The following is a 13841-nucleotide window of genomic DNA, read 5'->3' as shown; positions in this document are numbered from 1 at the left end:
AATGCCCGCCCTGGCTCTGTTCATGGGGGAACCCCAGTGACTCCCAGGCAATGCCAGCTGAAGGGAGCTCTGCACACACCAGGAACTGTGTCCTCAATAGCAGTGGGGTCCCTGGCAGCCATCCTGACAGAACACCCAGATCTGGAACGGAACAAGCCCACAGCTGATCCCAATTAGAGAGCTCTGATGCAGAGACTCACTCGCACCCGGCAGAACGATGCAGACAAATGCAGCTGATGACATGGCCCATCACACAGAGAAATTAATCACACCAAAACTTCAATGAGTACCTCCTTCACCCCATTTCAGTCAGCCAGAGTCAGGGCATGGCCACTTTCAATGCAGAACACTCCCTCAGCACTTTTAGCAGGGCTGCTGTTAGCACAAAGGCAGACATCAGGGCCCAAACATCTGGGAGAAGCAGAAGGGCCACCACTGAACTGTGCTGAACATCTTCCAGAATTTCAATCCATTTGTTCATTGTGCAGCTGTCCTGAAGAGAAGCTGACAGAAGAGGGGTGTTGAAGGGTTGTATAGTGTGCACACATGCAAAGACAATTCTGCATCCAAGCTCACCCTGATCCACTGGTTTGTGACAATGATTCACCAAGGCCTGAGCCAGGACGACACCCCTGATTCACCGTGAGCCATCAGCTCTGCTCCAAACCCTGTGTAAGGAGCACAAGGCTGTACAGCCACGTGAGCCCAGCCAGGAGCAGAATCCACCTCACCTCCACCCTGGGCAGGGCACCCAGGATCGGGTTTTCTTTGCAGATGGTTTTCTTTGCAATTAGAACAGTGTGTGAAGAACTGCAATTAGAACTCGTGAAGCCCCCATCCCTGATGGGAGCACTGGGAACCCCAGCCCCGAGCCAGCACTTTCCCACCCCTGGCACCCCCCAGCAGTGCTGTTCATGGGTCATGCAGTGCCCTCAGGTGGCCGCGGGGATGCCCCGGGTTGGGAACACAGAAACGTGAGCACAAACACACCCACAATGTGTCCGATGCAATTCTTTATTGGCTTTCTCCGAGAAGCTGCAGCTCCTTACCAAATACAGAATTTAGAGACAAATACGCCACTGCTTCCCAGAACCGTTCAGAGGATCAGTGCCACGGTCAACAAAAGGTGTCCCAGAACTGTCAGCAGTGGCTACCAGAGTGATATTTTAAGACTGATTTCAGTGTAAGAGAGCAGTGTACTGCAACACCCTTGAAAACTGCCCATGTCAGAACTCAGGCATCCGTGCACCTCCATAATTACATTTTCAAGCCAGATTTGCTTCGTTCCTCCTCCATGCCCAGGTGGGATGAATGCAAACACACTGCTCAAGGACATGAGGTGACCACTGTTTCTAAGCCCCAATCTGACATATTTTCTTTATTTCTAAGGACAGAGCCCATATATCTTTCATGGCACAAGCATGAAGGACTCTGTTACACATCTGCAGACCCTCATGTGAGTATCAACATTTTTTCCATGATACAAAACATCCACGTCAGGAGAAGGAAAGGACAAATTCCAGCTGGAGGTGACTCCCTTCCATCCTCACGGCTTTTTTGGCTCAGCTTCTTCTTCAGAAACCATTTCCACTTGAAAATGGTACAGTTCAAGCATTTCATGCTGAGACCAAGACTTAACTCATTCAGCTTCCAAAAAGCACCAGGAGAGCTCTGCAATTCCTCATCTCCTTTGCAGCATCAAAGAACACTCCAGAAGCTGGGCAGTGCCAGTCCCTACTGCTCTGTCAGGAGCCAGGTGAGCAGTTCACCTCCCGATGGTTTTCCAGGAACAGCGAGACCTTCAGGAGTGTATCTGAGACAGAGAGAAAACAACAACCTTGTCAGCATAATGTGCTGTACCTGCATTCTGTACTCCCAAAAACTTTTCTAAACTTTCTAAAGGCAATTAAAAAAAGCATGGGTAAAACTGACTGAGAGTGAAACGGGTCACTGAGCCCTTGCTAAAATGTGAGGGAAGATGTTGCTTCCAGCTGTGCCCAGCTGTCATGGTGAGTACTTTCAAGATCTCAGAGCAGGTCACAAAGATTGACGGAGACCAGCACAGCCAGCACGGCCAGGCCATGACCCAGGGGACACCAACACAGAGCCCTGGGAAAGACCCCTCGGCTCTCAGTACACACAACTACCTTGAACAACATCTTCTCTGTAGCGCTCCAAAATCCTCTCCCAGGACTGCGGGACGGCTTCCACATCTGCCAGGCTATCCAAGCTGAGGCGCTGCAGGAGCAGTTTGCTCTCCAAGTACCTTCATGCCCGATAAGGACAACAAGGAGAAAACAGCCCCCCCAGCGCTGCCCCGAGACCCCCAGCAGGATACAGGCGCCGGTAGAAGCGTTCCACGTCCTGCAGCCCCTCCAACACGTCGGCCAGCGAGGGGCAGCGCGGACCGCGCCGCAGAACCCCCGGCAGCCCCAGCTCGGCCGGGCCCCGCTCCTCGTACAGTCGCAGCACAGCGCTGCCGGCGGTCCCCACGGCGTCCCGCACGGCCCGGAGCTCCTCCCTGCCGGCACAGCGGGGTCAGCCGGGCCCTCGCCCCCTGCCCGCCCGGCCCCGGCCGCCTCCTCACCGCCGCCCGCCAAGCTGCTCCAGCAGCGCCTCGGCCGCGCCGCGCTGCTTCTGCCACAGCCGCGCCCGCAGCTCCGGGAAGGCGCCGAGCGGCGTCGCGTCCCACGGCAGCCGCCGCGCCGCCTGCATCTGCGCCGCCAGCGCCGCCAGCGAGCCCAGCAGCGGGGTCGAGGCTGCCAAAGCCGCCCGCGCCGCCTCCTCCGCCCGCGCCGCCGCCTCCGTCCACGCCCGGAGCGCGGACACCATCCCCGCCATCACGGCCATGACGGCCCCGCGGCGCTCCCGCTACGTCATCACCCCGCGCCGCGCCGCCATTGGCCGGGGCTGGCGGCGGCGGTTGGTTCGAACGCGGCACCGAGCCCGCCATGGCTCCCGCCAGGAAGAAGGGCGGCTCGAGCTCCCGCAGCAGGAAACTGGCGGCCTTCCTCAAGGACTTCGACCGCGAAGGTGGGAGAGGGAGAGGGAGGAGGAGGAGGAGGAGGAGGAGGGGGAAGCGGAGCGGGAGCGGGAAGGAGAGCGGTGTCGGGCCCGCGGGCAGGGCTAACGCCGCGTGTCCCCGCAGTGAACCGGCGGCTGGAGCGGCTGCGGGCGGACGGGGAGTGCCTGGTGAAGGAGATCGAGAACCTGTACGATATGGCGATCCTGCGGCTGCCGCTGGAGCTCCGCCAGATGAACTGGCTCGAGTATTACGGTGCGGAGCGGGGCCGGGGGCTGCTGGGCTGGGGGAGCGCTTCCCCTTTGAACAATAAACCCCAACGGGAGTGAGGGAGCTGCTGGGATCTGCCATGCCTGGGATCCCCAGGGAAGCATCCCACGGGCTGCCCGCGGGTGCTGCTCCTGTTCTCTGTGCTTTGTGCTGGGTTCTGAACCCCGATGGTGTCAGCCCTGCTGCGCTGTGTGAGCTGTCCCAGACATGTCCTGATTTGTCTGAAATGTTTTCTTTCTAGCTAAAGAAGGAAGTGGAAAAACGCTGGAGGAGGTGGCTATGGTAGGTTTCTAACACAAACATAAAGCCATCATACACTGCTCCTCATGCTAGAATAATGTGCTGGAGCATTACAAGAGAAATAGTTACATCAATATTTTCACAAATGTTTCTTTAAAATTTAACAATAAGAGATGCCCATTGTATATATGTGGGATTTACGTGGTCTTGCTGCTCCTTGTTGATCTTTCCTCATCTGCTAGATTGCACTCTCAAATCCCTGAGAGCACATGCACTTTGCAGTAAAGGAAAGCATTTCCAAACTGGTTGAGCAGCAGGGCATAGGCAAGGCACACCTGCAGTTGCCTGAGTCCTGAGGGTGGGCAGAGATGCATGAAAGGGCCCAGTGTGAGCACAACAGCAAACATGGAGCTGATTTGGCTGTAAAATTTTTGGGGATTTGCTCTGCAACTTTGACTTACAAGAACTCTGTTCTGCCAACAATCCCAATGGTGCCACACGTGTTTTTAATTTTAGGCAGACTTGGAAATAGCAGAAATAGACAAGCTGACAGCAGGAGTTATCAATGCCCCGTTTGACATTGTCAAGAAAGGTGAGTTTAAGCGTTGTGGTGTGATTGGTGAGGTGGAAGCATGTTGTGGTTACTTAATGTGAATAATAATTCAGTTCTTGCTCACATCCCTCAGTATGTTTAAGCTAGGAAAATAATCCTACTTTTATCCCCAGTACCTGCAGTACCTCTAATTAATTTCATTAAAACATTCCAAATAATCCAAAGTAGTGCTCTGTCAATCATTAGGATTGCATTGGAATTTGGATTTCTGAAGCAAATTGTTGCCAGACCTGCTTGTAGCTGTTTGCCTCCCCTGCTAAATAATAATTTAAAGTTACTATTTACTTAGATAACACTTTCTCTTTCTAGTGGATAAATTCAAACGGAGTGTTGAAGCTGTTGAGGAAGCAGAGCCTCCCTCCCTTCCTCTGCCAAAGAAATCCAGAGTTGACGGCCAGTGTCCTTCAGAGACAGAGGCTGAGAACGTGAATCCAAGAACTGCCAAGGTGAATAGCTGTCCTCTGGGGTGACATTATTCTCAGGATATAAATTCCTGACTGAGATGTTGGTTAGGGCTCTCCAGGATGCTCTGAGAGGGACTTCTGGGGGAATTGGGGATGGGGGAAGGACCCAGTGGCTTGAATGGTGTTTGTTCTGGCCTCTTGTGCTATAGAAAGGGAGCAAAACATTTTGTGTGGAGGCATTTGTTTGTGTGGACTCAGAGGGAAGTGACTGATCTAGTGAGTGATGTGTGCTTCAGGTGAAGGCATCCACCAAAAAGCCACCCGTGGCCAGGAGACCCCCCTCAGCGAGAGTGAAGCGCATGAGCAAGAGGTAAGGGGGTGTCTCTGTCTCTGGAAACGGAGAATGAGAGTGTAAATATGAATATCTCTCTTTGGTGGGATGGTCTTTTCTTCAGTAGTGGCAGGGGGGAGAGTTGTGCCACACTACAGGGGAAAAATGATGTGAATGAAAGATGAACAACTGCCTCTCCTGTGAGAACAAGCTGTCCCCAGTTTTGGGGTTCACTGTTTAGCAATAACCCCTGGATTTAGTGGTGGTCACCTTCTCCAAGCCTTTGACAAGTGTCTGTATATTTGTTAAAGGTCATCTTATGGGCAGATGTTAATTTTCCTTTAACAGATCTAGCAAAAACAGCTTTATCACTCCAGCTACGGGCAGAATGGTTGACATCTGTGCTCGGGGAGGCACCTCCATGGTTACACCCAGATTTGATTCCAGGTTTGTTAACACAAAATAAATACATTTCCCTTCTACCTCTGATACAATCACACCAGAGATCTGTTTACAACACACCCTTTTGAACCTGAAACGAAAGACTTGGAGTGCTGTGAGCACACCCCCCTCACTCCTGACCTGTTGTTTCAGGGTGTTCAAGACGCCGGGTCTGCGCACGCCCGCCCTCAATGAGCGCGTTTACACCATCTCTGCCAACGGCAGCCCCCTGGCCGACACCGGGGACGCCGTGCTCACCCTGCCCCTCGGAGGGGGAGAGGTAACTCCTGCAATTCATGGGGGGACTGAGTTTTAAAAGAATCTTAAGAGGCTCTTAGACAGAAGTGAGAGCTGCTCAAGCTGGCTGAAACAGAATAGGAGGGTGTTTCACTGCGCATTCACTTTAAAACACCTGAAGCAGCAGTAGTGACAGTGTGGTGGGTTTGATGCTGGCCAAATGCCATTGTACCCACAAAAAAAATCATTCACTCACTGGCTTTTCCCCCCTCTCACTAATAAAATCATTCATTCACTGGCTTTTCCCCCCTCTCACTAATAAAATCATTCACTCGCTGCTTTTTCCTCCCTCACTAAAAATCAAGCTATTTAAAACCACCATAGCCAGTAATGCATTAATGCACTGCAGGAAAGGTGTGAGATGAACTCCTGTTCCAGGTGAATGTAGTTCTCTGCTTGTCTATACTTAGATCTTTATCTCTTTTATTTTTTAATTTAACTTTTCTACTGCCTCCAGCTGCTGCAGCTGACCAGACAGAAAACCTGAGATCTGATTTTTTTTTCCACAGAGCATACGTTTGACAGCAAAGGATTTGACCAAGAAGAATTTTCTTCAGCTGAACCCCAAGGCCCGGGGGCTCATGAAGAAGCTGTCAGTAAGTCTGGATATTTTTGTCAGCCATAACCTGAAGATGTAAGGCAGTACTGTCCCTCTGTCATCATTCAGGGGACTGTTGAGCTGCAATAGAAACTCCTTATTTCCCCCTGGCCCCTTGTCTTGAATTTTGGCTGATGTTGGAGGTGAAGAAGCAGCACGGAGCAGGGAAGGAGAGGCAGGACCTTTACATCACATCTGGCTGAATACACAGTGGAGAAAAGAGCTGTTGTCACTGCTCTGAAAAACATAAAGTTGTCCTTTAGGCTGGAGCTGCAGGTGGTTGTGGGCTGTGCCAGTGTCTCTGAGTACTGATTGATTTCTCTTTCCTTTCAGGTTTGTCTTGCACAGGCTTGCAACGAGACAAAAATACCCCTAGATGGAAGTCAGTGAGCAATGACATCCCTCTGTAAATACATTTTTCATTTAGGACTGCTACCTTCATTTAGTTCTTGCTCTAATTTGTATCTTCCTTTCATTGATCTACAGAATGGAAGCTAAGAATTAGTTATTCTACCTATAATATGTAATGAGATCAAAATAAATTGATTTTTTTTTTAATTTTGGGAGAAAAACATTCCTTATTTTTTGTTTCTTGCAAGGTTGAAACCATGACACTGTTCTCTTGGGCTTGCAGATTAGCAAGTGGGCAGAAATGATGATTGGCATGTTAAGAGCTATGTTCAGAGTAAAGAACTCTGCTCCTCTAACTTTGTCTAGAATTTTCTTTTTCTAGAAATAAGCCTGTTTCTTTGTTAGCTGGTGCACTGTCCTTTCCAAAGATGCCTCTTTGTCCTTGATTGAAGCCTCTTTATAGGGCTGTAAACAAGGATGTCAAGATTTTGAAACCTTTTCTATATTTGAAAGGTTCTACTTTTGGCAAAACCAGCCTGCAGCATGGTTAAAAGGGAGACAAACTGCAACCAGAGCTCTTTGGTGCAGGGTGTAGCATGGGAGAAAGCTTGTAGAACAGCATTCATACATTAATTTCCTTTGGAGAGCAAACATTTTACTGTATGGAAGACCTCATGTATATACCATGGATTTGGAAAACTCTCTTGGAGAGGTTTTGGCAGGTTCTAAGTCCTAGCTGCAGGTGGCAATAATATATCTCACTCAGCTACACATACTCCTGCTTTGTTATTCTGTGCACATATTAATTAAAAGCATCAATTAGTTAAGCTGTAAATAAAAAATGTATGTGTTTATGGATGTGTAATTTGAGATTCTGCTTTAAATACATCTTTACCAGGAAAACAAAATCAACTAGAATTTTTAGCCTGCCTAGAGAATTCTTCTTTTAAATCAACACTGTCTGATTTAAAAGCTCTAGTTACAATCTTTAAGATCAGAGCTCCTGGACCAAAGCTCTCCCAAAAACAGTTTCCCTTAGGAGAGGGGAGGCTGCAGAGGAAGAGCTGCCAGCAGCACAGGAAAAAATCGTGTGGCTGTTTCAGCAGGGCTTGTGTGGTGCTGGGTAACTGCAAGGCTGGCAGGGAAAAAGCATTTCTGCTTCCCCTGGCTGTGCCAGAGCTCAGAGCTTCCTGTGACCTGGGGGGCTCGGTGTGTTCAGCTATGGGGTAAGAACTCCAAATTTCTGCCCAAATTCATAATGGAAATGTGAAACTATTAATCTGGAGAAATAATGAGCCAAGCAGGGAGCCAGTGAGGCTCCTGCCCAGCAGCTCTCAGCATCCTGGCAGAGATGCACTGCCAGCTTTGTCATCTTCAACACCTTCCAGGTGGCTGTTGCTTCAATGGCAGTGTAAGACATAAATAGGTAACAATTCCCTGCTTGCTGATGGAAGGGGATAGTGGTTTGGACCTGGTTTGGAACAAATTAGAGCTGTCTCCAGACAATTTTTTTCATGCAGGAGTTCTTGATTTGAAGGTGCAGGACAGCACATGCAGCTCTCTCCCCTGACCTGTATAATTGCACCAAAAAATCTCTGTTTTTTGAGTCAGTTTGAAGGCATAAGGAGGGAAAATACTCTTTAGCATCACTGAATTCATGGGACTTCCCCCTTTTCTGACTGGGTAAGCTGTACCTTCAAAGGTGAAACAAAATACATCTCTGGAAGGTGCATCCACCCCTCCCAGGGGTACATTAAGGATTTCCTTGAGTCCAGGTGGCAAGCCAGGTCTTAGCTGCCACAGCCTCACAACCTAAGGTTTGAGACCCCCAGAAAACCAAAACCACTCTAGCCTATTGATTCATAGATGTCTCTCAGCTGGGCTGCACTGCTAGGGAGAGCCAAGAGACTCCCACTGGATCCAAAGTGTCTCAGCCCTGGAGAGGCAGAAGCAGGCAAGGAGAAACATCCCTCTGGTTATGGTGAGAAGTGCCTCCCTCCCATAGGCCTTTGCAGGCACATGTTAATCCCTTCAGTTCTATTGGTTTATACAGTTGTTCCACCCCCTGTTCCCCCCCCATTCACCTTATTTGTACACTGCCTAGAATGTTCTCTACTCTCCTGATCCCTACTGGTCCTGGTTTGCTGCAGTGTTCCACCCCTGTTACCCCATTTGTTCCCCTGGTTGGCTGCCCCTCCTCTGCATCACTTGACCCTCAGATCCACCCCTTCCTCCCTGTATTTAATCCTGTACCCTCAACCAGTCTTCTTTTTTTGTCCCTGGACTCCCTTAGAGGCCCAATAAACTTGTCAGATTTCTATCCAAAGACCCATCCTTTGCCTGTTTTGTCAGCCAGTTCTTTTTTAGCAAGCGTGCTCTGGGCTCTGAAAGCACAAGTCACTCCCAGAGGAGCCCACTGAAGCACATTGCTTCACACCTCCAATCCATATTATCTGTGAATTTCATTGCAGAGAGATCATATGGAACCTGTTGTGAAACTGGGTAGGGGGCACTGCTTGGCTGTCACCAGAGCTGGAGAAAGAAGAAATGTCCTTTTGAAATCCAACAGGAGGAAGCAGAGCCTAGGGGGTGCAGCTTCAGAGTGATTTCAGCCTTGTCTCTGATGAGAGGAGGGAATAAATTGTCTATCTCAGAAAATTGCTGCCCACAAGCCACCGAGCTCTACACTCTCCTCACCCAGAAGCATTATTACACTGAATAGCAGGATTAGACAGAATTGCTAATTTTTACATTGCACACAGACACCAAAATCCCAGGCACCCTCTCTTGTCTGTCACAGGAAGATTCTGCAGCTGTAGCTCTGTCACAGATCCTGTGCTCTGCTGCCAAGCCAGTGGCCATGGCTGCTCTGTCAGGGTCAAATGGCCACCAGCCCAGAGCAGCTCTGCAGGGAAAGGTCAATAGTTATGGGTCAATCGTCCCTATAAAGTACAAATCCTGCTGATGGTGCAGGGTTCAGGGCTGTGCTGAGCAGGGCAGCCAGCGGGGTTCATACACAATTTTAATTTAATTCCTTTGCTCTGGGGGTAGGAAATGGAAGTGTTGGTGAGTCCTGAGCAGGACTGGGACCCGGTTACAGCCCCAAACTGAACACAGTGGCCTGGGGGAAAGCTCTGCATCTAATGCTGTCAGATGTTCCTGTGTATTTCACTCTTTCCCAAAATAAAAATCTGTGAATTTTCTTCCCACTTATCCCTGAAATAGTGTGAGAGCCCTGGGGCAGGATGGAGGGTCAGTGCCCAGTGGCAGCTTGCAGATCCAGGTGTCTCCCTGCCCACCCTGCAGCAGAGCTTGGGCTGTGCTGGGAGAGGGGAAGGAGCAGGGCTGTGCTGCAGCTGGAAAGCCATCTCCCACCGAGGGTGACCTTGTGGCCCACGAGCCCAGGAAGCTGCATCCTGATGGCACTTGATTGATGGCATCTGAGGAGCTGTTCTCTCTCAATGTCAGTCGGCCGCCTCTGCTGACTGCAAATGAAGGTACAAGAAACGGGGCAGTAATCGATGCCAAATGGGAAGTGCAGTTGGAAATGCCTCTGTCTGCAGCGTGGGCAGAGGGGGCCCTGGCCAGGGCAGCACTGAGCAAACAGCTCAGGCCCACTCAGACACCCCTGCTTTGTCTTTCTGTTCCTTCATTGGTGCTCAAAAGGGTGACAGAATGCAGCTCCATGGGAATCTGCTGGACAAAGAAACCCTGCCAGGAGCTGCCAGCACTGAGTTCTGTCTGGCCAAGCAGGTCCTGCAGATCAAAATGTGCCAGAGCAGAGCAGGGATCTGGAGCACGATGGCTTCAGTTACAGCCCAGAGTGCAGAGACAAGGGCACATGGAGGCACGGTGGGGAGCAGAATACTCAGAGACCAGGGCACAGCTCTCAGGGAATCCTGACCAGGCCTTTCTGTGCCTTTCTGTGTCTTTCTGTGCCTTGTTTTGCCTTGGCACAATGGGAACCTCCAGGCTGGTTCCCCAGCCCAGCACATTCAGCCTTTGGGCAGCATGGGGGGAGGTTGGGAGAGCTGAGCATTGGTCAGGGGCTGCAGCTCAGCCCTGAGCACTGGATTAATTTGTGCATGAGTGCCCAATTCCCTTGTATCTGAATCCCCAGCTTGGGTGTGAGCTCCCAAACAGGTTCCAGTGTGTAGCAAAATGGGATCTGCTGAAGAAGTTTTTCTAAAGGACCTGCTGACCTGGGGACCTGGACTGAGTTGGGAGCCCAGAGGGGCACCACTGGTCCTGTCCCCGTGGCTCCCTCTACTCTCACCAGGGCTCAGGGTTGGGAGGATGTGCCAGCACAGCCCCAGAGCATTGCCTCAGCCTTGCTGTGCCCAGTGAGCAAAGAGATCCTGGGACAGAAAAGGGGTTTTTACTTCTGCTCTTCCACCTGCCACCTTCGGGAGGTTTCCAGGGTGGGGGACAGTGAATCATCCTTTACAGCTGCCATGCTTGAACGGGGCCATTCCATCCTGTCCCATGGCTCAAGGAGCAACAGTGGCTCTGCAAGGTGAGACCAGAGCTGCCTACAGGGACCCAAGTGACAAATCTCCAGTGACATTGTTGAGGGGAGCATGCACAAGCAGTGATGGGGCTGTAATGAATTAAGTGCTGTTCAAATTGCTGCAAGACTGCCATAAGCAATGTGTGTGTGTTGTGAGGAGTAGGGCTCAGGTGTGATGAATATTGCCCATCAGCTGTGATAAAAAGCCTATCATCCCAATATGTATTTTCAAAAATGAATTTAAGGCTGAAAGAGATTATTAAAAATGAGGAGAGGAAATTGTCTGAGATATATTTAGAGTCCCTTGCTAGGTAAGATGAATTCCAGAAGTCAAAATACTGCCTGTGGGGTGAAAGGGATCGATGCCAATGTTGTGGTGGCTCATGATAAGAAGACAGGGCTGAGGCAATTCTCCTGCCAGAGGAGAGGGGGGAAGGAGAGCCCTTGCCTGGGACTGGTGTGCTGGGGAATGGTGTGCTGGGGATTGGGGTGCTGGGGAATGGTGTTCTGGGGAATGGTGTGCTGGGCTCCAGGGAGGACACAGTGCAGGGGCTGTTCTGGAGCCATCAGCCCTTCCCCAGAGAGTGCAGAGGATTCTGCTCCCAGCCCAGGGTCTGGGTGCTTCCTTCCCACCTCATTTCCTTCCTGAGCCTATGGCCACTTTGCAGCTGGGTGGTGGGGACACAAGCTGGTGAAGGATCCTGGGAGCCCAAGAGGAAGAACACTTCTGCAGAATGAGGTTTACAAGCAGCCATGCCTGGAGATGCTCAGGAGAGCAGCCCCCAGCGCTGGTGCTGGGTGGGCTCAGGCTGTGTCCCTCTGCATTTCATTCTCTGGCATTAAGAGGACACATGTCCCTGTATCTGAGGAGATGAGCACGGCCAGCCTGCAACCTGCCATGCCCCGGACATCTGGAGAGCTGAGTTTTGATCTTGGCTCTTTCTTCACTCTTTCATTTATCTCTCTCTGCTGCTCTCGATGACAAGATCATTAGAAACCCAGTTGCTGTTGCTGAGCTCTTCCTCCCGAGCTGTGTGTAACTGTGGACGATGCCTGCAAGACAAGAGGTTTAATTGTGTTCTGCCAGCAGCCACGGGATGTCAGCCAGGCAAATTTAAAGCCAGGCTGGATGGGGGTGGGAGATGCACCTCCATTACTCACCAGCCTGGATGAGGTTGAGCTTTATTGTATCCTGAAATAGCTGGAGCCTGGGAGGTGCTGATTGAAGCCATTTGAAAACATGACAACATCCTCAGGACAAGAGGTGTCTAATCTAATGAAGCCAGGACGCATTAGCTAAGAGCTGTGCAAAGCGAGGAAAACACAATTAAAGCATTCCTGAGGACAGCTGTCGACCTGCATCAGGAACACTGGGACAGAGATATTGGTACAAGTCTAATGAAAATAAATGATCTGTTTGAAACATTCCTCAAGTCAGTGACAGAGCCCCTGCTGGGCTCAGCCTTGAAGGGTCCCAGCAGCCAAAGGCTGGTGCCTGTGTGGGGGTCCCTGAGCAGGGCTGGTGGCACCTGCCTGTGTGCACTGGGGGCATGGCAGGGTTTTGTCTTTGCAGCCAAACAGCCCAGGAGCATGTCACCACCCCGTCCCCTGGTGATGGAATAGGGGATTAGTGCCCAGGCATGGCACACCAGGGTTTTCTGCAGACAAACGCCCTTCCCGAGGCTGGCACTCTGATACCTTTCTCACAGTTTGTTAACCAGGATCCCTTCCCTCCCTGCAGAGTTTTGTAAGATTTTGTCTCTAAATAACCCCTTAAAACCCTTCAGGGTGGTGAGGTGCAGGGGCCAGTGCTCTGGCCAGGTGGGCAGTTGTCCTGCCCAGAGTCTCCCTGTGTGACCAGCGTGGTGTTGGGGAAGTGGAAAAGGAGGAAATGCTCCTTTTCCTTCAGTGCCCACTGTGCTTTGTGCTCTCTCCTTCCAGCTCTGCTGTATCAGAGCCACATTTAGGATCTGGGTTTCTTGTTGGACCTTTAAAGGGAGAGTGGAAGGTGTTTCTATTCAGGCTCTTGCTATCAGAAATAGTGATTAAACACACCCACTACTGTAAATCACTGGCAAGAGGAACTTGTCTCAAATCACACTTCTTTGGTAAGAGTTTAAATTGACAGTGACAAGCTTATTTATGGAAGTAAGTTTTATTTTGGGGAGTTTGATTCATTGTGCTACTTCGTATTTCAAGGCAGTGTGATGTGATACCTAACACATCCCTCTTCCTGCGAGGCAAAGCAGGGATTTGTGCATTGCTGTGGATCTGTGTGTGCCTCACAGGTCCACCCGGCTCTCCTCAGGAGAGACAACACTGCTAACGATGCTTTTAACCAGCTCAGGGAAACTCTCATCATTTTTGGGGTCCCTGAGCCTGTTTTTCCCTGGAGGGGTACAGGAATGTACATTCCATTACCCTGTGAGATCGTATTTACAGCCACAAACAGCCATTTATCCAACACAAAACTGCCATCACCCAGGAACACCTAAATCTCACAAAAAGCTTCTTCACTGCCTTCTTAATCTTTTTGACTCCTCGTGCTTAATAGAATTCACTTAAAATATTTAACAGCATAAACCCCCCAGGCTGAGTGCCATCCCTAGGGCTGCCTGCAGAGTCAGCCCCACCACGTCTGTGCTCAGGACTCCAGGAGTCCCTGGCCCTGCAGGGTTTGATGGGGCAGACAGGTCTGGCACATTGGCTGCTGCCCCACTGCTGCCCCATCACACCTGGACTGCATCAAACTTCCAGCAAACCG

At 50.7% G+C, this 13841-nt stretch overlaps 2 protein-coding genes across 2 annotated transcripts; one reads left to right on the top strand and one right to left on the bottom strand.

Annotated features, from left to right (window-relative positions):
• Positions 1-1000: 1000 nt before the first annotated feature.
• On the bottom strand, positions 1001-2850 carry AIRIM (AFG2 interacting ribosome maturation factor). The gene is made up of 4 exons (XM_014881246.2): positions 2588-2850; positions 2339-2521; positions 2148-2266; positions 1001-1813 (listed from the first exon to the last, which is right to left on the bottom strand). The coding sequence occupies exons 1-4, from the start codon at positions 2848-2850 to the stop codon at positions 1746-1748; spliced, it is 633 nt and encodes a 210-aa protein (XP_014736732.2). The 3' UTR covers positions 1001-1745.
• A 48-nt stretch (positions 2851-2898) lies between these two features.
• On the top strand, positions 2899-6923 carry CDCA8 (cell division cycle associated 8). Its single transcript, XM_014881248.2, has 10 exons — positions 2899-3033; positions 3149-3277; positions 3534-3574; positions 4049-4124; positions 4455-4591; positions 4846-4919; positions 5229-5327; positions 5475-5601; positions 6128-6214; positions 6550-6923. The coding sequence occupies exons 1-10, from the start codon at positions 2952-2954 to the stop codon at positions 6604-6606; spliced, it is 909 nt and encodes a 302-aa protein (XP_014736734.2). The 5' UTR covers positions 2899-2951; the 3' UTR covers positions 6607-6923.
• Positions 6924-13841: the final 6918 nt, after the last annotated feature.

Source organism: Sturnus vulgaris, chromosome 24 (genome assembly GCF_052056855.1).
Source record: "Sturnus vulgaris isolate bStuVul1 chromosome 24, bStuVul1.hap1, whole genome shotgun sequence".
Classification (NCBI taxonomy): Eukaryota; Metazoa; Chordata; class Aves; order Passeriformes; family Sturnidae; genus Sturnus; species Sturnus vulgaris.
Note: the sequence above shows the minus strand (reverse complement) of the source record. Positions and strands in the feature narration are given on the sequence as shown.